This window comes from Cuculus canorus, chromosome 7, assembly GCF_017976375.1.
Source record: "Cuculus canorus isolate bCucCan1 chromosome 7, bCucCan1.pri, whole genome shotgun sequence".
In the NCBI taxonomy this organism is placed as follows: domain Eukaryota; kingdom Metazoa; phylum Chordata; class Aves; order Cuculiformes; family Cuculidae; genus Cuculus; species Cuculus canorus.
The window spans coordinates 21,032,899-21,059,925 of record NC_071407.1 but is presented as its reverse complement, the minus strand read 5'-3'; the positions used below and the strand labels follow the sequence as shown (position 1 = coordinate 21,059,925).

Below are 27,027 nucleotides of genomic sequence, written 5' to 3'. Positions count from 1 at the left end.
GTTCCAAGCCGGGTTGACATAAACTGGCTAAGAGTGAGCAATTACCCATTGAGAGGTCTTCAATCAAGGGCTTCCTTGCACATTTACGTGGCTTCTATTGACAGGCAATCTTCCTGTTCATGAAGTGCTAGTGTGGATCTGAACATCAAAGTACAGGCACCCTTGGAGACCAGAACTTCTGAGAGTTCAGCTATAAGAAAATGGCGGGGGGGAAGCAGAAGACCTAGTAGCTGAATCAAAATAACAGCCAGTTTCTACTCACTCATCCACCCCTTCTGCGCAGTGAAAGCAGTTGTACTGCAGGTTCACACTCATGACCCAGGACAGCCAGGTCCTGCACCATCAGAGGTGCCCCCTTCCTTCCAAGGTTGCCCATCTCCAAAATGAGCACACAGACCTTCTTGTCAGGTCAATGTTATCCCCTGTTCCAGCACCATCTCCTCGGCACAGACAGCTCTGGACTCTGACTCATAGAAGCCAGACATGTCACTTGCCTCTGATAACCAAGGGCAAGGGGAGACCAGTACAGCAGCCAACCTATTAAGGCAAACGGCCCGTTGCACAGAACTGGTTCATCATGCACAACACAACAGCAGGTAAATGCTCACCACAGCACAGGGCTGATGTTTAGGTAAGCAAGGATGGAAAAACCTTCAGTAGAGCACTGTGAGAATAGCATGAGTTACTGCTGGGGTGGGAGAAGAGACACGGTACCCCACAGCCACAGCACAGGGGAGGATGCATGGCAGAACACCTGAGGCAGAAAGGATAATTTGAGCTATGCCCCAAGTAAGGACTGAAGAGAGCTCCGGGCAAAGGGAGATTGGAAACACCTGAAACAGATCTGTCCGAAACACAGAGGGAGGCAGACAGAGAGCACAAGGGTCTCTGTAGCAAAGGCAACATTAAAATAAATAAATAAATAAATAAAACCCCCCAAAATAAAAGGAAATGAATGTGTTAGAGAAAGCAGACTAGAAAATCCAGCATATCAGACACATGACACCTGCAATTCACCTGAGCCTGAACATACTGCCACGGGTGTTTGCAGTTATCCAGCTCTTCCCCATTCAGACTGGGGCAGCAGCCGCTCACCCACGGGCACAGTTTTAGCAGTGAGAAAGAGGTGGCTTACCAGTAAAACGCAGCTCGTTCTTGAGTTAGCTGTCCAGCGAGGCATAGACGCTACACAGAAGCTTAAGATGGGATGACAAGAAAAACTCCAAGAACAAGTGCAAAGGTAGAATATAATTACACACGTGCAAAGCGCCTAAAACCAAAATTCTCAGCTTTGCTTACTTTTGAAGCCTGGAAGATTAACAACAGTTTCTAAATGAGTCTGGCTGGGGCTCACAACTTACTAATCTTATGCCACAGAACACCCGAGGAAGGGGCAGTCATCACTGACCAAACCTGCCCAGGCTGTGGTCAGGGACATACAGCTGTGAACTACACACAGACCACAAAGTTCAATAAAAGCTCTACAAGGTCTTTGCAGAGATGTATCCATGACAACTCCAAGCACCTCTTCCCCACCCTACCAGTCTTTTTTAAGGAAAAAAAAAAGGCCCCTGTCCTAAATTTGCCCATCCCTTGCCCTCTTCGTTGCTAAATCCCAAGGCACAGGTATAGGCAATGGCTTCTGAGTATCTCAAGCTGCAAGAAAATGGTTAGTGGTTACTTTTGCTTTAAGACATTGCTCTTAGCTTTTTCTTGGGCAGTATTATAATAAAACCCACCTTAAACTTTCCCTTTGAGGAGGAAGCTTCTGCTACTGCTCTACCTCACTGCAAAATACAGCCTTCCCAATAGCAAATGGCCACATCACCTAATGCGTATAAAGACAGTGTCTCCAGTAGTCTTCACCCACCTATCTTCCATTCTCTAACTGCTGGCATCTCCTCAAACCAGGTAAATTCAAGACTGAATAGTCTGTTCTCTCATTCTTTCCCAGACTACCAAAAAAAGACTCAGACAACTTCTTCCTGGAGCATTTAACCTTTCTGCAACCTATAGCAGAAAAAAGTAAGGTGGATTGACTACTTGAGAGAACTTTCTTCTTCCTCTACAACTAACACAATGGATCTGTGCTTCCAACAGAGAAAACAGCATCTGCATCTCACTTAAAACCCAAACAATATTCAAGCAACTTGGACTTTACCGATCCTGTTTTCTCTTTCTCATTTTTTACCTCCCCTACAAGGCTTTCAGTTTCTGATAGCAAATTCTTCACCTACCTCACCGTGCTGGTGCCATCTCCCCACCAGAGCCCCATCTCAGTCCCCTCAGGCCATGTCTGCCTGCTCAGGGGCTCTGCCAGCAACAGCCCAGAGCAAAAGCCATCCCTCCGATCAAAGCCTCATGGGAAGAAGCTGAACTCACTTGCAAGGCTCATTTGTGCCTACATGCAATTCCCCCTCAGTCTGGCTTTCCTCAGCAATGCAAATCCTCCTGAAGGCACAGACAGGCAGCAGGAGCCTTAGACCCTTTTGGCCTCTACCTCAGGAAGCACATGGCTGGGCCAGCAGGTCTGCCTGTCTCCTAACACATCTGCACAGAGAAACACTGCATCGCCTGTTTGGCCTGGGAGCCCAGACTTGCAGGTTGGCCCGTATCTGTACTTGGTTCGCCTATAGACAGGACATATCACACAAGAATAAACTGCCTAGCCAGAGCAGACAGAACTGTGACAAGAATTAGGGGACTCCAACACAGGATACCCTCAAAGGACCCCACCCTGGAAGACGAGCTTCTGAAGGAAATGGCAAGTCTTAGAAAGCAAGACGGCATCTCCAGATCACAAAGGGCAGGAGGCACCATGCTAGAAGCTAAAGTACCCAGGAATCAAGATGCTGAGACCAAACTGCAGCTGCTTCTCCTCACCTGCTGATTTGGCAAGTAGAAAAGAGCCTCATCACAGGCTTGCTGCCAGAGGGAACGGGTCATCAACAAATTGTTCAGTGCCCAGCTCTCTTTCTCATTTATGTCCCCCACCTGCCCTTGCTGACTTCAGCGGGACTAACACCATCTGCAGACATCACTTGGAGCCTCAGAGATTCTGCTCTTCACCTCAAATTAAAGTTTATATAAGCTTGCACCAAAATAACCACCAGAACGAATTACAGCCTATTTAATTCCTTTGGTTCCAGTTTGTCTGAGGAGTCCAGAAGGATGTGCTTATTTTGTCTACCAGGCATCCACAGTTCCTCCTGCTGCCTGCCTGTCTGTCAGGACACCCCACTCAGGCCTGCACCCTGGCCTCAGTATCTTTAGCTGGACTCCCTGAGCAGCCGATCTATCCAAAGCACAAGTCAGGCTTATGACATTTTTCCGTCTATAATGGAGCAGATCTGGGCAGGAACCTTTGTGCTGTTCCTTTGACAAGCTCCAGTGACCTGCTGCAACACTCAGCAAAACCCACCTAGCAGAGTCAGCACTGTCACCTCGCCGGCAACGCAAACTGACAGTGCCACTCTGCCTCAACTGCCCCTTTATCAGCCACTCAGGCGTTCTGTCCTCTCTCTCTACCCTACCAAAAGGGCAGGAAAGTAGCCACAGATTAGGAAAAGGAAATCCTGGATAGCTGGAGTTAAAAGGCTGACCAGCAGCGGAGTAACGGCACATCCGCTAAGCTCTGGTAACTGGACACATTTATCTCAGTAGCTCAGTGGTTGCAGTGATTTAGATTACTGCCCTGTTCTGTCCATCCTGCCTTGCTACTGGAGATTGATACACCCTTAGCTAATGCAATAGAGAGGAGCATGTGCCAGACTTTTTGCTCACGGTCTAGCAGATCAACCATTGCGAGTCTGCACTCAGCCTCGGGATATGAGCAGCAAGGGTGAGGAATTGGCAAGCTTTCATTTCGTAACCTGCCAGATCTAAATCCATCATGGCCTCTGGGTCACAGCCATTAGCCTGCAGCAAAAAACAAGTAAAGCACTATAGTTTTAACAGCTTTGGAAAACACAGAAGTGGAGCAGCAGTTTGTCTTTGCAATGGGCTAAGAGCCTGTATACAATCTGCAGCCACAAGACCGTGCACAGGAGCCTGTGCCTACAGCAGCGATGGAAACACCACTGCAAGCCTCACAGTGCCGGCTCTGATTCCAGAGATGATCAAAAACTTTTCCTCACAAAATGTACCAGGCACCTGAGCTTTTCCCAGCAGGTCTGCAGCTGCTATCCTCTCACCAGACAAATACTGACACTGTCCCACTAGTGGAGAAACTCAGGCCCAAGGAAGTTAAGATGACTTCTCACTGCAACAGCATATCAGGAACAGCGCGCAACAAACTTCTATACAGGCATTAGACAACAGCCATGACACAGCCCATCCTGGGGGCACAATTCTATTAGAGGTGTCTTCACCTCATCCCATTTACAGAGATGTAACTCCTCACTCATTAGCCTCAGCTGGACTAACCCTTTGGGACGGCATTTGCAGCAGTGAACACCTGCTTACCTCTGTGGATGTTCTAGCATTGAAGAAGATGGCAGCTCTGAATGCAAGGCAGGGCAAGAAGGAGAGACAGGGTCTAACAGGGGTCCCTGTGGTACGAGTCCTGCTCACTCTGTGTTTGGGGCCAACTTTAAAAACTGGAGCCATTCAATGCATAGAGACAGGTACACAGCATGCGAGGAGCATCTTGCTCCCTAAGTTCTCTGCACTTTTCGTTCATACGGCCCATTGAGCAAGAAACTGAATCAGAGAGCCAGGAGGCACAGCCAGTCAGAACAGACTGAAACGGCCGAAGTCTCCTTCTTGTACAGAAAATACAAATGAAATTTGAGAAAGCCGGTTAAGAGCGCTCACAGTAAAAAAGGCTGCAGCACGGGAGAAGGCACCGCAGTGTCCTCCACATCCACACAGACTGGGTGAGAAAGGCAGACTTAAGCTGCAGTACTGGAGCCTCAGGTTAGACAACAGAAAAGCCAAAGCAATGCCAGGCTAGGCTGCCTCCACCACAGACAGATGTGTGCCAGCAACATCAGAAACACCAGCCTGGCCCTGGGCTCCAGAAAAGGACCATGTGATATACAGAGGTCTTGTTCACTCTTTCCTTTCTACTGGAAAGAATGCATTGGAAAAGTATTAGAGGCAAACACTGAGAAGTCGGAACATAAGGATTATTTCTGCAACTGATCCTGAATGAATTGAATTGACAAGAGTATCACACAGGTTTTTTCTGCCCACCAAGAGAAGAGGTGAGGATGTACGATGAAGGGAGGTTGTCGTTTGCAGCCCAGTCTCTTCTCTGTGTGCATGCAGAAATAAGAGGCAGAGAGCCTGGAAGACGAGCAAACTGCAAGAGAGAGTCTTACAGCAAAGGCAGGTAAATGACAGACTGGTGAAACAATTATTTCTTTTCTCTCTCTGCCACGTGTTCCCTGTCCCTGTAGGTAAGTCAAGTAGAGTAACGTTCTCTGCATGGTGCGTAAAGGAGCATTCCTCATCCTCCACGTACCTGACCTGACAGGAATACTCAACAGTCCCGAGCGCAAAGGAGACACACTGGAAACAATGCCATGCTTTCAATAAGAAAGCAAGGATAATACATTTTGTCAGGAAGGCAAAAGCACTGTACCTGCAGCTCTCCAGGTGTGAACCATAGCTGTATTGCAAACACCTGGTTTCACTGGAAAGACAGACAGACTAATTGATTACCGTTTAGGAAGCAGACACAGAGTAAAAGCACGTTTGGGTGTGCTGGGTCCCATATTGATTAAAAAGAATAAAAAAAAACCAAACAAACCCCAAACTATACATTATATTACAAATGACTTGCTGATCAAGGTAATGTTTTATGCAAAAACCAATACTTCGTGGAGAGGACTGAGCTGGATTTTAGAATAAAATTCACTCATCATAATGCAACCAGCACATCGTGCCAATTAAACAACCGGCTATACGAGACAGAGGGGCTCTGATAGACGTTGCGTTGACAGAGCTCCTCTATGTGAGCAGTCCCCTAAAAGCAGTCAGGAGAGAGCTGATAACAAGGGGAGCTACCACCAAGGGACAATGAGGAATAGCTAGCTAGGAGAGCCATCGGGAGGCAAAGCCCCAGCTCAAAAGAGAGACCAGGAACACCATACACAAAGAAATTCCTTCCTTGTTTCGATTCCTATAGTATTAAGAAAATAAGACTTTGCTGAAAGTTATCTGTAAATGGAACAAGACTGACAAGGTATCGATTGCCAATTTTCCAGCAGAGAAGCAATTCACAGCACTGCAACACTCGCTGTAACAGTCACACCGAGAATACAACGCAGAGTTCCAGAGAGAAAACCTGGCTTGTTTTTCCCTTCAAGTTAAAATATTAGGCATGACAGAAGCCCATGGAGAAATCCAATAGTTGAAAATGGTCACAACGACCTTGGAAACGAGCGAGAGCCGCCTGACCCGGGAACGAAAAGCTGCGAAAGAGGGAGGGAGGGAGGGAGGGAGCAGCCGGAGCCTCCCGGGGAGGATGCGGTAACTCGCACCCGGGCAAGTGTAAAGCACCGGCCGGGCTGGAGCCCCGCGGACCCGGGGCAGCTGCAACAGCGGCAGAAACGCACAGAAAAACCGTATTAGGGAAGGAGGGGAAAAAAGAAACCCAAGAGCAAAAGGCAAAGCAGCGCCGGGCATTTCGCTGGGTTTGCAGACTGGCGCGGGTAACAGGTGGGGAGCGGGGCTGAATTGAAGAGAACGAACGGGAGCCCCCGGCGCGGGGGTCAGAACCGTCATGATATTACTAATCGTTATTATTATCGTTATCCCCCGCAAAATAACCCTCCGTCCCGGGGCAGCCAGAGGGAAGGCGCCCACCCGCCGCCCCGAGACGGTGCCGGGACACCTGTCCGCCCGCTCGCAAACTTCTCGCGGAGTTGCGGCCGCTCTCCCCCCTACCGGCCTTGCAGGGATCGCGGTACTCCCTCGGCTCCTCGGCGGGCGCGCCGGTCCCCTTGGCGGGCAGGAGCAGCAGCGAGAGCAGCAGGCGGCGGAGCGGGGCGGCCCCCATCGCGGCCGATGGCAGCGGCTCCGGCGGCGGCGGGGGGTGCGCGCGGCCGGTCCCGCCCCGCGCCCGCAGCCCCGCCCGGCCCCGCTCCGGGAACAGCCCCGGTGGGTGGGAGGGATGCTTATCGGTATCGTTATTATTATTTCCCCCTGCAAAATAATCCTCACTCCAGGGGCAGCCAAAGAGAAAGAGCTCATCCGCTACCGGGAGAAACAATATCGCGCATCACAGCCTTAAAATCATAGAATCGCTAGGTTGGAAAAGACCTCTTGGATCATCGAGTCCAACCATTCCTATCTGCCACTAAACCATGTCCCTGAGCAGTACGGGGGGGTAAGGGCGGGAAGAGCGTGGGTGCAGAAAGATGGGTCAAAATCCTAACCTAAAGAGTGAGAGAAATTAAGAAAGGTAGGACACGACATGAGAGAGTGCGTCTATCCCCCTCACCTGCCTTTTAAACACATTACAGCAGCTTTCAGGGGCAACTGGGCTATTTTATGGGAAAGCTGGGCTTTGGAACGGTCCCTATACAGTGGGGCCCGGGTAACCAGGCAGGTGGACCACGTGGGAGACGCTCAGCTGCGTGAAGACCTCCTGAGGTAGCTGAGCCGAGGGACTGCAGCTGCCCCGGGTTGTGTGGTATCTCGGACGTCTTTAACATCAGAGTGTGGGGTAACGCATTGGAAAGCATCGTACATCAGGGCTGCTGGCTTGTGATGGAGGTGATCCGGACAGGCAGAAGATATCTGCCTTCTACCATGACCCCACAGGGAAATGGCAGATGCTCACAGCCCAGCCGCCTCACTGGATGCTGAAGAGTCTTAAGAGTCATCTTGCAAGGGACAGGTACTTCAATCTGAATTCAACACTGCACAGGCAGGTGGTTCTTGGACAAGACGTTACAGTCTGAGGCTGCAGCAAGAGTTACAGGTCGCTCACCTATCCTCACGCTGCTCAACAGACGCAGCATTACACAAAGACAGTACAGATGCTATACTGGTGAGCAGAGGAGAGCTGACGTGCCTACAAGTGGGGTGGGGGGTGGCTCTTGGTATGAACATACATACCTAAATCTCCCTGTGCTATAACTATCTGCTGCTCCAACTGCATACTTTCAAGCTTGCACAGCAGGATCTTTGAGCAGTGTTTCCCATTTACAGCACTGACTCCAAACCCTCCCTTCACTCGGGTAGATGGTGCCTTACTATCAGCTATCCATAATTTTGTCACTTCTCTTCTAGTCCATAGCTATGGATGATACCTGAGCATAAAAAGGTACAACATGATTCAGGAACCTCTTCAGCAGCAACGCAGTCTATTGCAAACCGCTCCTTCCTCTCCCTCCCACCCCCCATTTAATATTGGCTTCCCAGAAAAGATAAAGTCAGGAAATTGATATCCTCTCCAAACCTTCTCTAAAGCCAAAAAGGCTGGCATGAAACTCTGCTGACCGAATTTTCTACACCTTCTGAGAAGCCCATTGGGTAAAGACAAAAAGCTGGCTGGGGCGCGTGGAGGATACTCCCTCCTACGGTGAGGGGAGGTTGACACAAGTTGCCCACTTTCCACTCCAAGCATCATATTCTTCACCCGTTTTCTGTAACACACAGCACTGAGAAAACACAGCCTGCGTAGGTACCCAGGGGAGAGGTCAAGAGAGGTAAAAAACAGATGCCATGAAAACAACTACCAGCAAGGTACAAGATTACCGTAAGGGCACTCTAAAAATCTTCATAGCACGACACATTTTTGTACATGTGATGGATGCAATCCTAGCCTCTGCACAAGAAACACCCCAAAGAAAGCTTCTAAAACCTGTGTTTTTCTGTCTAATCTGCACTTTCTGGGGGCTATAATCAAGGTGATATCAGCCAGGTCTCCACCAACATCTCAGAATCTTTCTTGTTGTCTTTCGAACTGTGATGCAAGATGTTTCTGTGGCCCAAACAAATGTAACAGCTGGTCCATCCTAATACCCAGGACTTGCATTTGGTCTTTAACCATGAGCAGTTCTGACAACAGCCAAGTAGAAGACACTGCATTTCCTCCACTTTGTGCTTCCCAGCAGGACCCAAAGGATCAGAGGAGAGACCTGAAAGACAGGGCTCAGCCAGTGGGGACATACGGATTACCTAGGAGGGAAAGTCCCAGGCTACGCCAGAGGCCATCACTCACAGCGTAGAAAGAGAAAACATGCAGAGAAAAGGTCTCAGAATCTCACTGGAAGAGTGAGACACCCTTTTGCTTGGGTGAAATGAGGCCAAAACAGGAATAACAAGAACACAGGCCAATGGATGAGTCAAGGAAGTAACTAGGATTTACCTGCTAATGCTGGATATGCCTGGACTTTTGCTTTCCCTGAAGGTACTCATTCCAAACTCTCCACCCTTCACTCCTCACTGATGGTCACCAAACTGGGGCTGTAACACCAGATCCACCTGTTGAGATTAAGCCTGGAGAGTATGAGCACTCCGAACAAGAGCCCTAAATGAGTACCAAACTCCTTTGCAGAATCCCTTCCTGTCCAACAAGTGCAAACAAAATCCACCGTCTTGTAAAGCCTCACTGAGCAAGAATGCACACAGCTTTTTTCTTAACAGCTTCCATGAGCAAAGCTATGTGGAAGCTGCTTAGCACTGTTGGACTGCCCCTGCACACAACACATCCCAAAGACAACACACACACACACACACACACACACACACACACATTAGTTCTTCCACAAGACTCACTTCTTACCTCTTGGACCCAACACTTGGGTCCATCAAATCTTCTAATAAAGTGAAGACACTTGACACTCCCTTGGAGCCTGTCCCACTGCTGATTCCTCAGCTGTCTCCAGGTTTACAAGACCTTCCTGGTCTTAGCTCCTTAAACATGCCAAAGTGTTTCTTCCTCCATGTATTATGCATGACCATCACAAGGGCAGATGGAGCCCTGGAGAGCTGGAGCATATCTCTCTGAACTCAGAACACTCTCTTTCCTCTTATCTCTGCATTTCCAGTACCCCTCACTTCCACTTAGTTTTATTTAATTGCTTCCTTTTTGGTTGAAAACAACCCCTGCTGCAGGTGTACCCTGTGTCGTGCATCACTTCCTACAGGCGTTACTGGGCACGCTGCAGAGCTATTGCACTCCCTCTGCTTCAAGACGGTCCAGCAAAGACTCATTTATTCCATTAGTACCATTACAGGCTTCCTACCCTGATGAAGCCTATTCACTTTCCCCATACTCTCTTGATCATTTTCTTCACCTGGTTTTACCTAGCAGGCTATTGCTCTTGACTTCCCTTATCACTCCTAGAGCTGACCTCTCTTAGGCCTTCCTTTCTGTACCAGTTTGACCACTGTCATTGACAAATCCAGGTGATAAAATTAGTATTGACCCCCGCTCTCTCCTCCTTCCCATTTTAGTCTCTGCTGCCATAGACTCAGGATGGGTCATGCTTTTCTATCATGTTTATTCCATTGCCACCCAGGATATATCTCACCTAAGGCTAAATGTTTCCTTACCCAAAAGGAATCTTCAAAGGTGCTGACATATATGTATTCAAAGAGGTTCCAGGGGTACTGAAATCCACTGTACAGAGAGCTCACTGCAGTCACAGGCACATTCACCCATGCAGTGAGACTCAACATACATTTAACAACATAGCCCTGTTACGCAAGCAATGGCACTAGAAGTAACCCACAGCTGGGAAATTCCTATTTGTTCACCAAAGTAACAGGAGACAGGATTTTAAGTTACCCCATCTAAAAAAAGCACCAAACATCTTTCCCATCATTGTTGCACTCCTTAAACCGTGTGAAGAAAAGTAAGCTACTGAGGGTATTTTTGAGCTGTAGTCAGAGACAAGCTGTGGAAGGCAGGGGAGAAATCTGTCTTATTTGCAAGTATGAATTTTGGCTTGATCACTGCCTCCCGGACCGAGCCATGTCAAACTGATGTTTCATTACTTCATTCAATACCCATTTTCAGAGTTCATACAGGAGTCAGTTGTGCTTGGAAAACACTGAGCAAAACTAGTGATTTTGGTGAACTCTGACGCAAAGCTAAGCAGGAGGGCATGCAAACATCTTTGGAAAAGCATCGTTTGACTACAAAATTCTGAAAGGTGAACGCAGTGGTCTTACCAAAGGACTTCTGGACTTTTTTTTTCTGTAGGAAAAATTCTGTCTTAAATAATTTCTCTTTTTCCAAAGATTCATCCACAGCAACACCTTCATCCAAATCACACACCCGGCTTCTTTGGCAACAAATACTTTAAATTAGGCTCTTACATCTTACATGATACGCTTTAAATTGCCAAAACCAGGAATAGCAATTTCCTTTTCCTTTTTTTTTTTTATTTTGCTACACATATAATACAAAAATGAGCTACATTTAAGATTCAGACAAAGATGGGTGTTTGATCATTTTCTGGTAATGAGATAAACAGGGAAAAAAAATCTCAACAAAAAATCAACTTTCAGCTAAGCAATTCAATTCAAATTACTAAAATGATTCTGCAGAGTCCAAATGCAGAACTTACATAACCTAACAGCATTTCTTCAACATTTTATTACAGTTCTCCAATTCTTGCAGGTAAATGGGTGTCTGCCTCCGTAAAACTGTCAGATCTCTTTTTAAAACCAACAGTAGGTAATTCTCACTAATTCACCTTCCAACTTATGGCCAAGCATTAAAGGAAAATGAGGAGAAAATTTTCATCCCATTCTTGACACTTCTTTTCTGTAGCAAAGTAAGAAAAGCCTCATGATAAGCTAATAACATAATCCAGCGGGTAGAATATACCATTTTTTTGCAGCTCAAAAAAAGTGATATGGCTAAACAAAGGCTGTAGTGATTCAGAATGAAACAAAGTGCACAGAACTAACTCAAAGGGAGCATTACATCTCTAACAGACCAGAAGATCACCATACCTTGTCTCATGCTTTTGTACATCACCCATTCCAAAATTTCTGAGACAAATCTTTGGGAAACAACCATGAACAGCCATAACAGCCTCCCTGAGCCCAGTATTGCATGACGCTCTCAGCCTTGTTTGGAAGCTTCTCAGAAACACCATTACTGAAGCTCTCAAAACTTTTCAGAAACCAAGTAAAAACTTGTGACACACAACCTTCATAAAAAAAAAAATTCACAGTGTGGTGCCTAACTGCAGTGTGTTTTTCTACGCTGGTCAACTCGTTAGACAGAACTACTAGAGTCTGGAATTTTTGGCACAGACCCAGCATAGCATTTCAAGTTTATAGCACTTAGGTCTATGCTTCAGTGAACTAGAATCTATCAAGGTAACTACTATGCCATACGGGTAAGTACAACTCCCAGTATTAGAAGAGTTTATTTGTAAATTAGGACTATTTTGTAATAGAAAAACTCCCAAAGTAATAGTTTTGTAAAATGAGGTAATTTGTTTATTGCACATAAACTCCCAGTTCTAGAAGTGTATGTATTACATTTTCGGGACTGCTGTAGCCATGTGACATCAGCTGAAGGTCAACTATGAACTTGTATAGCTATGTTTTGGAATGCTCCAAGCTCAAAGTCTTGAAGGAGATTTTCCCTCTAGAAAGTAAGGAAAGTTTCCATGGGCTTGGTTTTCATGAGAAACGAAGCTCCAGTATGGAGATTCCACACATACTGCTCTCTATTGCATTACTAGGGACTGGCAAGAAAATTAACCCACCAGCAAGTCAAAATCACTTGTAACAACATCTCCCTCGCTTAGGACAAATGAACCCTTACAGCTTATTGCAAAAGCTTTGCACCACTGCAAATACACTGATGAAAATGGAAAGGCTGGGTTGGGGGAAATGATACCCTGACTGTAAGTTTGTATCCAGAGGCTTGCCTTTGGAATAGTTTAGTGCATCAGATGATCAGATGAAACAACTTTTTCTTAGCCTTTTTTCCAACTGAGTGTCTGTCTACACTTTAAAGCGATTCTCTCTGAGAACTGCTTGAATTTACTGGAACTGCAACAATACTTCCCAGATTAACGGGTTCTCCCATCTTTTGTTGTTTTTTGGGGGGGGGGTTGAGTTTTTTGTGTTTTTTTTTTTTTTAAGGGAAGGTTGTTGGGTTTGTTTGTTCCACATCATAACCCAAAACCGAAGAAAATTTCAGAACTGTATAACTAGACATAGAAGTAAATACTGTAACAGCCCCTTCCTCTCCCAGCTGAAAAAGCACCTCCTGGAAAAAGCTGCAAGATGCAAAAGAGCACTAGTGCCACAAGTACAACTTGCCTGCTGGCACCTCCTCAGAAAACTAGGAGAATTTTCTCACTGAAACTACTGAGCTAAAAGTAAATGTTCCTTTGCAAGGCTCATTCTTATACTTACACCTTTGGACGATGAATGGCATAGAAATTTATTTATTTTTCTAGAAAAGTTGCTCCTAAGGAATGTGACACAAACATTCTGCTTCATAATTTGAAGTATGACTTCATTCCAACAGAGGTCCAACAACAGTAGGGACTTTTGTGATTTCAGCGCTAACTCTGGTAAGAGACTGAGACTGCTGGCTCTCCTCACTGAGCGGCAGTGCTAACAGCCCTTGCAGGACTGCCACTAATACTGTGCGTTTAGCTAGAAAAGATGTAAGGGATAAAAAAAAAAACCGGATCAATCTAAAGCACTGACTCCTAAAATGAACCACAGGCTGCACAGGTAAGAACTAATTCAAGGTAAGAGGACTCCACAACTCTAGCTCCAACTATTCAGTTTACTTGCCTGCAGTTCACAGACTGAGGAAGAGGCTTGTATTTTTCATAAGATTATGCTTTTCAAACACATCCCAGTGGAGAAACTGCTGATCCACTCACAGCTATGCAATCTTCCTGTCTTCTGTGAAGCTGTGTATGTATACTTCATTGGGCAAATTCAGCTAGCTGCTGGTGATGCTGAAGCCAGAGTAAAATGTTAACTTGCTTATGTGTTATCTCTGCGGTAACAATAGTGATAATAATATGCTATCAAATTTACCCTGTTTTAGCACCAAAAATATAAATTCAACAGTACAAGAGTTTTGATTTATTTGTTTGTTTTTGCTTAATCTGAAACTTGTTAAAGAAATACACCTAGACTATCATACAGAAAACAATTTAATTGCATGGCCTTTACATACTTTGGAATGTAATTCTGGAGAGGAATTAATGGATACTGTTGCTTCACCACAATCAGATATCAAAAAAAAAAAGAGCATAAGGTAAAGTGTATTTGCAGTCTCCGTTATCTGCAATCCAGCATTCACCACTTTTCATACATGAAGTACCAGAGGTGCCTTCTATATGCATTCTGCCTGAATTGAAAAGACTGACAATTGTATTTACCTAAAGCATTTGACTGAGACTGGCTATTGCTACACAAATATTTACCCAATTCTCTAGCCTCTGTACCAGAACTGGGAACAGAGGCACTGAACAGCAGTTACCAAAAACTTCAATTCAAGAACCAGGAACTCCTAAGAAACAACCATGGAAAGAGAAGTGTTGGCTAGAAAACCTTTATTTCTTCCATAAAAGAGGAAGGACTACATCATCTAAGCAGAGAGCTTCCAAGTTCTATAAAGCAAGATGGTTCAAGCTATATCCACAGTTTTTGGGGGCAAAGGAGTAAGTAGCCTTGCCCCAAACAGCAACCATAAAGACAGGCTGTTGAAAACTGATCACATTTTGCATTCCTTCAGAAACCAAAAGGAAGGGGGGAACAAAGCAAGCCCCCACCTTACTCATGTGCTAGGGTCGAAGTAGAAAAATGTCCATTAATTTAACCACATTACTTCTCCAGAGGAACATGATTGCAAGAACAAAAGCAATGCCTGTGCAGTAAGTATCTTTTCAATGTCACTCTAAAAGCTATACAATCCTATCCGGATATGCAAAAGCTAATAATGGCAGAGGATAGAGAAAGCAAGTAGGCAGCCCACCATTCTGTGGCATTAAAATGTGATTAAATGAAATTCACGAATGGTTTAGTGACATTTCTGATAGACTAAACACATCGCAGTGCTCTAGAGAAACAGTCTACTCAAAATATTCCCTTTAAAAAACTTGTATCTCGGCAGAGTACTTAAATGTATTTATTGTGTGGAGATAATGTCTTTTCACTTCAGACTTAGATGAAAAGAAGGCCTCCCACAGCGGTACGCACTAGCAAGAACTAGTACAAAACTGATTCTTTAAGTCTCCATGTTTTGGAACAAAGGAAAACTAACTGTTGACCCAGTTTATAAGCTCATTTAAAAAACAGCCCTGTACTTTGAAAAAAAAAAAAAATTATCTTGTGCTAAATGGCAGAGTGTTCAGCTACAGACACCAACCACTCACTTGAAGCTAAACTTAATTTTATTTTCTGACAGATTGGTTAAAATTGGCCAGGGAAGTCAGAGCTGAAAGCTCAAATACTTTTCAAAAGCTATATACAGCAGGACGCATTGCTTCTCACTGTGACCTATCAGTCAGTTTCCCCAGGCTCCAACCCAAAGCACAGTTGCTTCTCTACTGCCTTATCAGTACTTTTTATAGAGACAATACAGTGCTAATCAATACAAATACTTTGCTCATTTTTTTAAATTCAGGAAGTTGCCTTCTTCGTGGCAGGTGCTCTATTTCAGACAGCCACACTGATGAAAATATCCCTATGTGGCAGATGCCTAAAAAAAAATAAATAAAAATCAAGGCGACTGGCTCTCAAATCTGTCACAAACACATTCCGGATACTCTAGCTAAATACAACGCATAACTAACAATCATCTTAGAAATACCTAACCTTTATTTACCCATTTATTTCAGTCCACGCTTACCCCTGCTTTTCTGAGTACACTAGCTGGATCACAAAACAGATTTCTCCACAAACAGTTCAACCAAGATGAATCTTTTTGGGTTGATCATGAACTTGGAGCTGTATTGTAAAATACAGTTGTAAGAAAATTCTTAATTCAAAGCATGAGGTTTTGACATTGGAAAACCACACTAATATTGTATAAAGAAACTGGTGTTAAGCAGTATTGCCTCTTCAAGTATTTTCAACTGCAAACTCATCTATTTTCACAATCAGAACATTTTTGTCTCAAAAGTTTATTTTAGTTTTCTGAACACTCTAAAGCAAATGTGCTTTTGATGTTACACAAGTGTCCAGATCGGATTAACAAAAATTTAAATGTTCTAAATTACAAATTTAATTCCTGTAAGAGCTTGAGAAAGGAAATGGAACAAAAAAGCATGACATACACACATTGTGAAGAAACCCCAACTTTTCATGCAATGGCAGGCAAGATGTAAAAAGCCACCCAAATTCACACATTTCTACACCAAATCATCAGAAAAGTACTCTGTAGTAAATCTGTACATCCAAATACATTTGGGATCTACACCTAAGTTACATTATTTAATGTTATATACACTTATTACCCCTTGTACAATGTCTAAAGGAAAAATCTTCATTCAAACCCAAACAAAGAAAAAAAAAAAAGAAAAAAGGCAAGACTAACTTGGAAAAACGGAAAATCGCTTTAGACATTCAGTTAAAATGTTGGTTTTGTTTTAATCTAGACCTCAAAGTGTTTATTAAAAACAATCAATCCTCTTCATTTAACATTTTGCTTTCTAACTGTACAGTAAATTGCATTGCAGAGAACACATCCTGTCTTCAAACTGTATTTTCTTTGGATGGATTTAAGATGTAGCTGGATATTACTTTAAAGATAAATAAAGGGAAGTTGGTCCAACTAGAACAATAGCTGATATATTACATGCATATGGGATTTTTATATATTTTTCAATTTTTTTTTAAACAAGTGAGTGTAGGGTATAGTTGATATTGCAAATAAACCAAAAAGCACCTGGAGTCAAAATATAAAACATACCTTCTATCCTGGCAATGGCAGTAAAAATTAGAAAAGTAATCTTTCTGGAACGGCATCTTTACATAATTTAGAAATGTTAAGTACCAGGAAGACTACTAATCAAGTAGTTTTAGCAGCCAAGTTTCCCTCTTTCTATTGAATGGAACAAATGCTTTAAATAAACCGTTTGTCCTCTTCACTGAAGAGAGCTAGTCTATTCATCTTTTCTGAGCTAGGTTTTTTATTTTTGGGGGGAAGATTAGCCACGTACTGTAGTAATGCCTACTGCATATAATCCAAGCATTTGCTGTGAACAGTTGGAGAAAGCAGTCAGTAAGAAACTAGGATCAATGAAATAGATGTTACTTTAAGCCATCCACAAAATGGAGACCCATATGGTGCCCAGTGTTAAAACCCAAATCTCTTCTTGCGCTTTTTGTTGTGCAACTTCATCCCCAGGAAAACAGGAGCTGATCCATAGTTCAATATTCTTATTTCCTTAGTCGATTTTCACATTAGTGTAGATTTTACGAACAAAGGCACTTGTTCCCATGTAACCGATAGCTCCTGCAAATTAAACCAAAACCATTGAATACGTTAGAGAGCTGATCATCAAAATAAGCCAGCAATATAAAACACACACGCTTAAATAAAGCAAGTCACATAAAGCATTCACTTCGCACGCAGAAAATTATTTACCTGCAATACTTGTTCTCAAACCCTAATTATCCATGCTTCCAACAAACATTTGGCAAGAACTTCCCTAGTCTAGCGATCTAAATCCATTAAGCCATCTTACCAAGAGGCCACGCTCACTTGGCCTTGATAAATATAGCAGCCCCCCTACTGCTGCCAATAAGTGGGTCCCTTCTTCTGAACAGAGGGTAAAACACATACAATCACCCACTCTGCAGGGAAGGTGGATGGGAGGGCGGGTTTTTATTATAAGTTACATGCCTTCTGGATGAGTGTTTTATTGGCAGATGGCTTTTTCCTTCCCACAAGGCACAAATAATAATAGATCCCCATCCCAGGAGTCTTAAACTCCAAGGAGGGCTGTACAAAGAGATTAAACTAGTAGCAGTTAGAAGTTAAAGGAAATTGCAACCTGTGGTTTTCAAATCAGTAAGAGTCATGAGCAGAGTATGCATTGCCACAGCAGTAATAAAAGAACTGGTCTTCACTGGAGTTTTTATAACGGCAACAGTTTATGCAAAACTCAAAATACTGCAGGACTAAGAACACCTAGAAAAATGAAAGAAATGCACTGGACCAAGACCTCCTCTAAGAAAGATTCAGCAACCTACCTGGTCAAACCCAGAACCCCAGATTCACCAGGCAGAGTAAATACTGTTGTCTTAGGATATTCGCAGGGAATACCCCAGTGCCTCTCCTTCACTTTTTTTTGTCCAAGCAAAATGAGAGTATATCAGTCTTGTTGAAGTCAGTTTGGCTAATTCTCAGGTTAGATATGAAGTTGAAAAAACAAGCAAGAATTAGAGAAGTGCTGTCAGACTGTCAGAATAACATGTCATAATATATTGGATGAAAGAGGATAGAGAAGTGAGGGCCTGTAACTCAGTACAGATAAGTGAAGTCCTAACATCAAACACTTGAATGCTCAGGAAAGAACGGACTCTAAAGAGGGAACCAATAATGAAAAGCCCAGAACAGCATTTTCAGTGATCTGGAATGCACCAGACTTGCAAAATATATGTTCAATACAAAAGCCTCACTAATGCTAAAAGATTCTGCCAAACTTTCAACAAAAATAGAGGGGTTTTGCCTTCAGAAATTAAGGCCATACAGACCTAAAGCTGGCATTGCTGATCACACATTTATTCAGAAGTTGGAGAGTTCTTTAAATCCTGGGGACCGTTCAGATAATTCATAAAGTCAGCCATTAAAGTCACACAGATTTTTGGGTTTTAGACACCCTAAAGCCCAACATTCATATCTAATCAGGAAAACTGCCCAAGGCAAACCTGACATATCATTCCAATGCTGTCAGAGTAGTTAAGAGCCTCTGTAAAGCATAGCATTTCAAGCTGTAGAAATATAATGACAACTGTTCCATTGGCCAGCAAATGTATGGCGAACTTGGACAAAGTAGAATTCTATTAAAACAGATACTGCACACACAAGATCAGGTTGCTACTTGCAAGCATTAAGTGTGCTGAGGATGCAGCAGGGGAGGCTGGCAGTTCAAGGAGAGACCAGTACAGCATTCGGACAGACTCAAAGGCTTTGCAGAGGAGGTGACATGAGCTTGGAGTCATACAGAAGCACAAGCAGACTCTTCTGTAGCTTGTCAAGAAACTCATCTTCTGTCTTATGGAATAAATGGACAAAATAATGGTACTGGACTCCTGTTTTAAGGCTCATCATGTTTTGCCTGTTAAAGCAGACACTGCCAAGAGATCCAATGTCATTTTAATTGCTAAACTCACGACACATTTCAGAACTTGTTCTTTGAGATGTTTCTCTAGTGATGTGATGCCAGATATCAGAGAGATTTGGAAAAACAAAGTACTATTGTACAAAGTATTTCATTTGGGATCTAGAGAATGTGTGCGTGACACAGGGGAGGAGTAGAGAGTAGCAGTCACATGAGTCCCCAAGCTCTCAAGTCCATAAAATGTTTCATAAACTATTCCGATTCACAGGAGCCTTATCCATGAAGGCCACTAATGGCCATTACCCAAAAGCTGGTGTTAAGCCTCAAGGCTATTTCACAGCCACTGAACTAAATCTGGATCAGGAAGGGTGAAACCTTTAACAATGACACTGAAGAATGTCCTCCTGAAACAAATGGAGGACAGTTGGCTCATCTGAACAAAAAAATCCATAGTAAAGGGAATGATTATTTATTTATTAGAAATATAATCTGATAAGGTGTTTAACTTGGTTATGGCCTACAGAGGTTTAGCAAAAATGACTGTGAACATATTCCAGAAGAAAAACAAGTTTCAAATAAACAGAAACATCCAACTACTGAGGAAGTGCAACTACAAACCAGAGAAAGATTAATTCACATCTATTACTTCAAACCAGTTATCACTTAGTACAGTTTTGACTTCCTAAGCAGATTTTTTTTTTTTTTTTTTAAAAAAAAAGCCCTTGAATCATACTTACAGTATTTATCTGGATGCTGAAGCGTGGTATTTGCAAGAGCCCTTCCTACACCACCCAGCTCCTAAGCTAACCACCAAGCTGCGGAATAAATATTCTTTTCTGTCATGAAGAGAGACGCACGAGGAATTCAAAAGGTTTGGAAGTTCTCACAGGCTCCCTACTGTCCAGTCCCAGAACTCAGATGTTTGCAGAGGGCAGCAGACTTTGTGGATCAAAGTACCCCAGTAAATGTGGAATTTGAGTTCACTGGGCATTACCAGGGGCACTAAACCCAGACCTGGATGATACAAACCCACAAAGTTTCCTTGTGCCTTGGACCCTAACTAGTTTGGTCACATCCAACTGTGTGATGCTGAACACGCCCAGTTGCACACCTCCAAAGCACAGCTCTATGCACTTTTCACAGGAGATATATCGTCAGCAGCATGCAAACTGCACAATTCTCTAACATAAATGTCTTTGTTAGACATCAACGGCAGCAAGTTCCCTAGGCAAATACTTATTGACAGGGGATTTTTTTTCTTCTCTCCACAGACTAAAAATGGGAGTTCTCAGTAAAAAGAAATCTCACAGCCTCCCTTCCAACACAGTTAAAAAGACAAAAAGAAATCTCAATAGAGCTGGGGAAATAAAATTTAATGTGTTAAAGCATTTTCTGATTTTGAAAAAAATTGGCTTTTACTCTAATATTCTATTAAGTAGTGCCCTTGACACCATGACATGAAAGCATTTGACAATATTCAGTTTCCACGTTTTAAAAAACATTTTAATTACAGAAACTGCTGGGCAAGCTTGGCTTCTGCATCATAAACATTTTAATCAATACCAGCCAGAGCACTTTAAATAGAAAAGATTAGAGCTGAGAAGTGTAAACCCATTAATGAAAAAAAATGACTGCAAGACTACCAGAACAGAGAGAAATCTTGTAATGTGCCAAGAACCTCATGAAGCAAGATTAGATTGTATGACAGAAAAGGCAAGCAGGTGCTCAGCAGTTAAGAGATGATTCCCCCCCCTTTCTATAAAACACTGCAAAATTACCCACCCTCTTGGGATATCAAGAAATATAACTTTACAGAAAGTAAGTCCCCCCAACTCCTTATGCGTCTCAAGTATCTAACTCAATGAAATCCTTCCAGTATAGGACTGTTCACTCAGTGCTAAGAAGGAAAATACTAAATAAGGAACACGCATAAAAAGCAAATAAATTCATAGGAAAGTGCAAAAGAAACAAGCAGCACTTTCTGAAAGCCATGAAGTAAAGAATAAAACAACATTAAGAGGTGGACAAGTATATTTGACTCATCAGATGACCTCCATGCCAAGGACTGTTCTGCTTTAAATATCTGTCAAAACTGTATCTTAAAAAGCAATGAGGTTGCACAGCGAGGCACTCTGCACTCTCCTGTGAAGATTACAATACTTATTTTTCAAGTTGCGGTCCTTTCTGTTCTGGTCATCCTCACATATACATGCCACAAGATACAGACGGTAGTGTCATCAGGACTGCGATACCACTGATGCCTCAGTGGCTGTACATAGCTCCTTGTCTTGGGGCAACAGTAGAAACTCCAGAACAAAATGCTAGCATGGACTCAGCTGGGAATTAATCTCGCAGAATTTCTTGACCAATACTGACTCTTTCAAGCTTGCACTGAAGGTGAAATTCTCTGCACAGTACACAAATTACACTCCTACCAGAAGACATAATCCACAGAAAGCTCCTATATTAGGTAGTGACCAAGTATGAGCAGAGAATTCTAAAATTCTTTTTAAAGACTATAAGCGTTTTTGAGTATTCTTGCAGACACACACACGCCATCATCAAAACCAGAGATAAAATCAGAATCATAACAGTCTGAAAAACTCTAATAGAAAACTACCAATATATTTGAAACTTACCACACATTATTCCCAAAGCTGTGCTAAATACTGCCATATAACCAAAGTAAAATGATGTTTGAAACAAGCCATACATCCTGAAAAAGAAAGATCGGAATTTAGGCTAGGTATTCTCCCCAGTTTTTATCAATACACTCATTTGATAATAAGGTGGTCTAATATTCAAAGCATGAAAACTACAACTTACTTTGTCTTGAAAAAGTAGTAGTAAAAGGAGTACATGTAAACATAAATCGCAGTTGAAGCCGCAGAAAGAAAGCTTGTCCATTGCCTGAAAGAAAATATGCACATCCATCATATATCTAACCAAAAGTCTAGCCAAGAAGATGCACAATGAACTAAAACCTTACCCTGAAAACAAAGTGTAGCGGTTCCACAGACTTATTCAATATCTCTTTTTTTCATACATACATACATGCCTTCACAAATGCACGTATACACAGAAAGTTCCTGAACAGAAAGGATCTGAGAACTGATTTTATTCCCTACAGCTAAAATGTGGACATGGGACACTGTCAAAAGACCCATCTAAACTGAAGAAATATTATTTTTCTATAAAACTCTCACAATCTGGCTGACTATGCAAATAATGCAATACTTACCACCTGTAATCCTCTGCATTTAGCAAGAAATATGTACAAACGATGGTCACACAAACTGTCACGATGCAGAGGATAACCAGAACCAACATCATAAAGCCATAAACATAGTAGATCTTGTAAGCCCAGAATGAAGTAAAAATGAAATACCTGAAAAGAGTGAACAAAAAATACAGATATTGTAATTGAACTTTAATTACCGTAGTTTTTAATTATATTAGCAAATAGCTGACATACTCACATTTCAATAAAAATTGATCCAAAAGGGAGAATTCCACCCAGGCAAACAATAACAGCTGGTTCCATGAACCTGAAAGATATTAAGAACCCTTTAGGGATAATTTAAATCTTTCATTTCTAAACATACTAGGACATACAACCAGATAATTAATATAGCACAGAGAATTATTTAAAAGACATGCTAACATGAACACTTCTGTCTCATACTAGCATATCAGAAATCAGATTCCCCCAAAGATGCCACGTGCATGGAGAGAAGGAGGAGTTATTCTTGGAGAAAGCTGAAACAAAACATACGGCTCATGCCTGTTACCTACAGCCATAAAATTAGGCATCTAACCAGCTTTAAAGGCTACACAAATAATTTCTCTTACCCAAAAAGAGGGTCTAAGCCATTAAGCCCCACACAATCCACTAGCATTGAATGAAGGCAGTGAAAACTCAATGCTATTGTTGCTTACAAATGCAGCAAGAAGTGTAAAGAAAATTTAGCAGGATAATGTTAAGAACCAACGTTTACTTTTAATGCTGTACTGAGTCATGAACATATGGCCCAATATGAACACTCAGCTACCTGCAGATGAACCTGTCACTTGCTAAAGGTGACCTATGTGTAGTACTTGCAACGATGCCAAATCTAGCTAGCAACCAGTGATTTAATTTACAGCTTCTTCTATTATTTATAGGGAGACCTGTCTAGGTTGACGGTGTGCAATTTCATCAGCTTCAAGAGAAGCATCTTATTTCTTCTTATCTGTCATGCCAATCCAGAAAAATCCATCAGACGCCCAAGACACAGATTACAATATAAATCAAATCCTACCACCTGAGCTGTACACCACCACCACTAACAAGAGACTTAGTGTGCTGCACTTCCTGGTATCACAGGCCACGTTTCAGTGCCCCCTTCACTTTTTCTGTTCCATTCCTCTGAATAGGAAAAGCAAAAACAACAATCTAATTGATTTTTCCTCTGAGAGTATTTTCATTACCATAGTTTCCTGCTTCCATCTCAGAATTAAATTAGTAGGGAAAGTGACTGCATTCATGATTTTCCAAAAATGTAAGTCTACTTTTTGAGACTAGGCAACCCTTCAGACATACATCAAAAATAATTAAAGCTTATTCACAATTCAAACCACATACTTGGAATATTTTAGGTTCTGTGCCATCAACAAAAGTACAGAATTGGGAAGAGCATTGCAAGCTCCCCACCATCACTCTGCAAATGTGTCTCAGCTTGCCCATGGAGTACATGGGCCTCCACGACACATTCAATCCTAAATCTTTAAGAGGCATTAACTAAACAGGAAAGGTTTAGTTTCAAGATACCTACACAAGACCTGGGTTACGACCACCCCTTTTACACGAAGGACTAAAGAGCATTTCAGGCCAAAAGTGAATGAGAGATCCAGGACTGTAAAATGTACTACAGCTATTAACTGTGGTGTTTTGATTCAATAGAGAAATCATGTTAAGGAAACGCCAGCAGAGGTGTTACTCTAGGCACAACTCAACTTAAATAAAAAGAAAAACTTTTAATGACCATAACTGAGAAGTCATTTTAAACATACTGAAGTGAATACGTCTAATTAACATTCATGCTTGTCTTTACCATTTTTTCTCTGGTATGGGACGAGGCACTGCATTGACACGACATGGAAAATTAGGCTGTCCCGATAGATTTCGGCCAAGAATCGTACCAACGAGGTTCAAAGGAAGAATGACAAAGAAACAAATACAGCATACTGCCACCTGTAAGTAAAAAATATTAATTAAAAACACAGGTATAAGATGACATAAGAAGACAACCAACTTGCTGCACAGGCATGAGTCCTTTGTAGTTATTTCTGTAGAATCATACTCTTGTTATGAAGCATCAGTCAGCATAAATCTTTGTTATCAAATAGAAGTATTTATTTCCTGAGAAACTTCCTAATAAACATTAATTATATTTTCTTGCATCAACCGAGAGAACAGAACCATTACGGATTTTTTTTTACTGTTTTCATCTAATTATACTTAATACATTGCACAGGAAAAAACTAAAATCTTCATGGTACTTCATGACAGACAAATTTGTTGGTTTCCCTTAAACTTAGGCAGTTGCACACAAAACTACAACTGCTGGGTGCAAAATTTTTAATCCAATCCAAAAATAGAAACCCAAACAAGACTTGGAAGACCATGGCAGAATCACAATTCTGAGTTCAATTTTCTCCACTATAAGCCAATCAGGCAATTAAGAACACAGACTGCCAAGACACAAGTGACCACTGGCAGGCACAGGTAGACACTTTAGAAGTACAGTGGCCCTACTTACATATAAAGATTAAGTTTATGCACAATGTAGCAAAGTTAAGCCAATACTGCAGTTCTTTCCAACGGAACAGCCTCCCTAAAATCTTATGGCGAGTCATCTTTTTTTCCTGTATATACATGCACCTTTATTTTTACTATTCCTTGAAGGCAATAGATTTCTGTCTTCAAAGACAGGACTATTTGAAGTGTTTAACAAGATGTTCTCTACTCACACCTCTTTAGCACAAAATGAATTAGCATTAGACAGTTTGTTAAATTTTTTATATTGATAATTACAGACAGAAGAGTTGCCTGTAAGGCAATAACCATATTTCTGACTATTGATGCTGACCTCTATGAAAACATACGATAATACCGCCTTTTAAAAACACTTTCGCCTGAGGCTCTGTATACATCCTGGTGCCTCCTGAGCAACGAAGATATATTCCATCAAGATGCAAAGTCCACAGTAGTAGATCAATCCAAAACATTGGACAGAGGACCAGGTCTAAGAGCCACACACTGACCTGTTTAAGAAGCAGTTACTTCAGGATAACCAAAGGCTGTGAACATTGTATCTGCAGAAATCAACTGCAAGCAGCTGAAAAGCAAGAACTTCTGGGCTTTACGAGATGAGGAGCTGCACTACATTATTTCAATAGAAACCTAGCATTAAGTCAATCACACTAGTTTTAGGCAACACCTGACAGAAGTCAGTGGGTTATCCCTCTAGTACTGACTTGCATATCATTACTAGCCCAGGCCAGATGTGAATGGAAAACATTGCTTGGGGCTGGATGGAGCAAGCCTTCATGCTTCACAGAAGGGGGACACCAAACAGGTGGTCAACAAGTAGCAACATTGTCCAGACTGCTCTGTACATCTTTCAGGAGAGGTTACTAAAGAATTACATTATAAGCCACTAAAATGTGAAGCTTCAATGATAAATAAGGAAAAGATATGTTGTATTTACGCTTGCCAACAATAAAGCACATTTTACACCATTAACACATCTTTAGTATATCCCATGTATCAGCTTCCATTACTCAAAAAAACCACAAGTATAGTGTCTTAGACAAGAAACTGAGGTTGCCTAAGAATAAATTACAGAAGAATACAATTAACTCACTTAACAGATGTAGGTTCTGCACTTGAAAACTGTTCAGTCTAAAAGAATGAGTTGAGAATTTTCAGAGAAAAATGTCAACAAAAGTATCAAAAACATCAAAGAAGAAAAACCTACAATGAAAGTCCTACATTTACTAAAATTGTGACCAAAACCTCCCAGCTCAATTAAAGTACAGTGGGTAGAAGGGACACTCAAGAATTAAGGTCTGGACAGATTCCAAAAAATTTCCAAGCTGACCACTCAGAAACCACTTCCATTTGCAAGAAGAGCTTCCTTTGCTTCCTGCCTGGCAAGGACCTCCAGGTGTGGAGGATGGCCCCCATCTATGGTGCTCCACAGTGCTCTGGCAGTAGGTCTCAAACCTGGCTGAGGCAGACTTCACACTGGCAGCGTGTGAAAGCGTATCTGTACCTCTCATCCAGCCACAACTGTCTTTTACAGTGCAGTTATCAAGGCGTCTGTAGCTTCGTCTCCTAATCTCAGAGATTACCCTTCACTGGGGATAAGAGGTAGAAAGTGAATCCACTGCTTTACTGCAGAAAGAAACTGTCCAAGAATAGCTTGGGGTTCCAAGTTCACCTAGAACAAAACTTCACAGTTCGTAATTGTCCATCTTGCAAAACTTATCTACCACAGGGAACCGACACTGAAAGAATATAACCTCAGAGCAGGAACAAAGCAAGGACTATCCAGGCCTAATTACTGATAAGCCAGCACACTCGTAGATAAAAAAATGCAGTCAATAGCATCTCATTTTATTGACACCAACTGCACAGCTAAATGCCTTCAAAGCAAGTGGTCAAAGAGTAGGCCCTACTTGCTCCCACAGGACACGGCTGTTCTGTTGTCCAAGAGATTGACTCAGCAGC

At 42.4% G+C, this 27,027-nt stretch overlaps 2 protein-coding genes across 4 annotated transcripts in view; both read right to left on the bottom strand.

Moving 5' to 3' along the window:
- The window catches only part of LOC104067984 (tolloid-like protein 2), a 92,822-nt gene extending 85,775 nt beyond the window's left edge, over nucleotides 1-7,047 (bottom strand). For all 3 annotated transcript variants that reach the window (XM_054070828.1, XM_054070829.1, XM_054070830.1), the window contains exon 1: nucleotides 6,895-7,047. In XM_054070828.1, the coding sequence (XP_053926803.1) occupies nucleotides 6,895-7,006 (112 nt within the window). In that variant the 5' untranslated portion in view covers nucleotides 7,007-7,047. The remainder of the gene's footprint in view (nucleotides 1-6,894) is intronic.
- A 9,036-nt stretch (nucleotides 7,048-16,083) lies between these two features.
- LOC104067910 (transmembrane 9 superfamily member 3) overlaps nucleotides 16,084-27,027 on the bottom strand; it is a 45,869-nt gene continuing 34,925 nt past the window's right edge. The window contains 6 exon segments of the mRNA XM_054070821.1: nucleotides 16,084-17,419; nucleotides 21,890-21,966; nucleotides 22,077-22,160; nucleotides 22,492-22,638; nucleotides 22,730-22,798; nucleotides 24,344-24,483. Of these exon segments, the coding sequence (XP_053926796.1) occupies nucleotides 17,352-17,419; nucleotides 21,890-21,966; nucleotides 22,077-22,160; nucleotides 22,492-22,638; nucleotides 22,730-22,798; nucleotides 24,344-24,483 (585 nt within the window). The 3' untranslated portion in view covers nucleotides 16,084-17,351.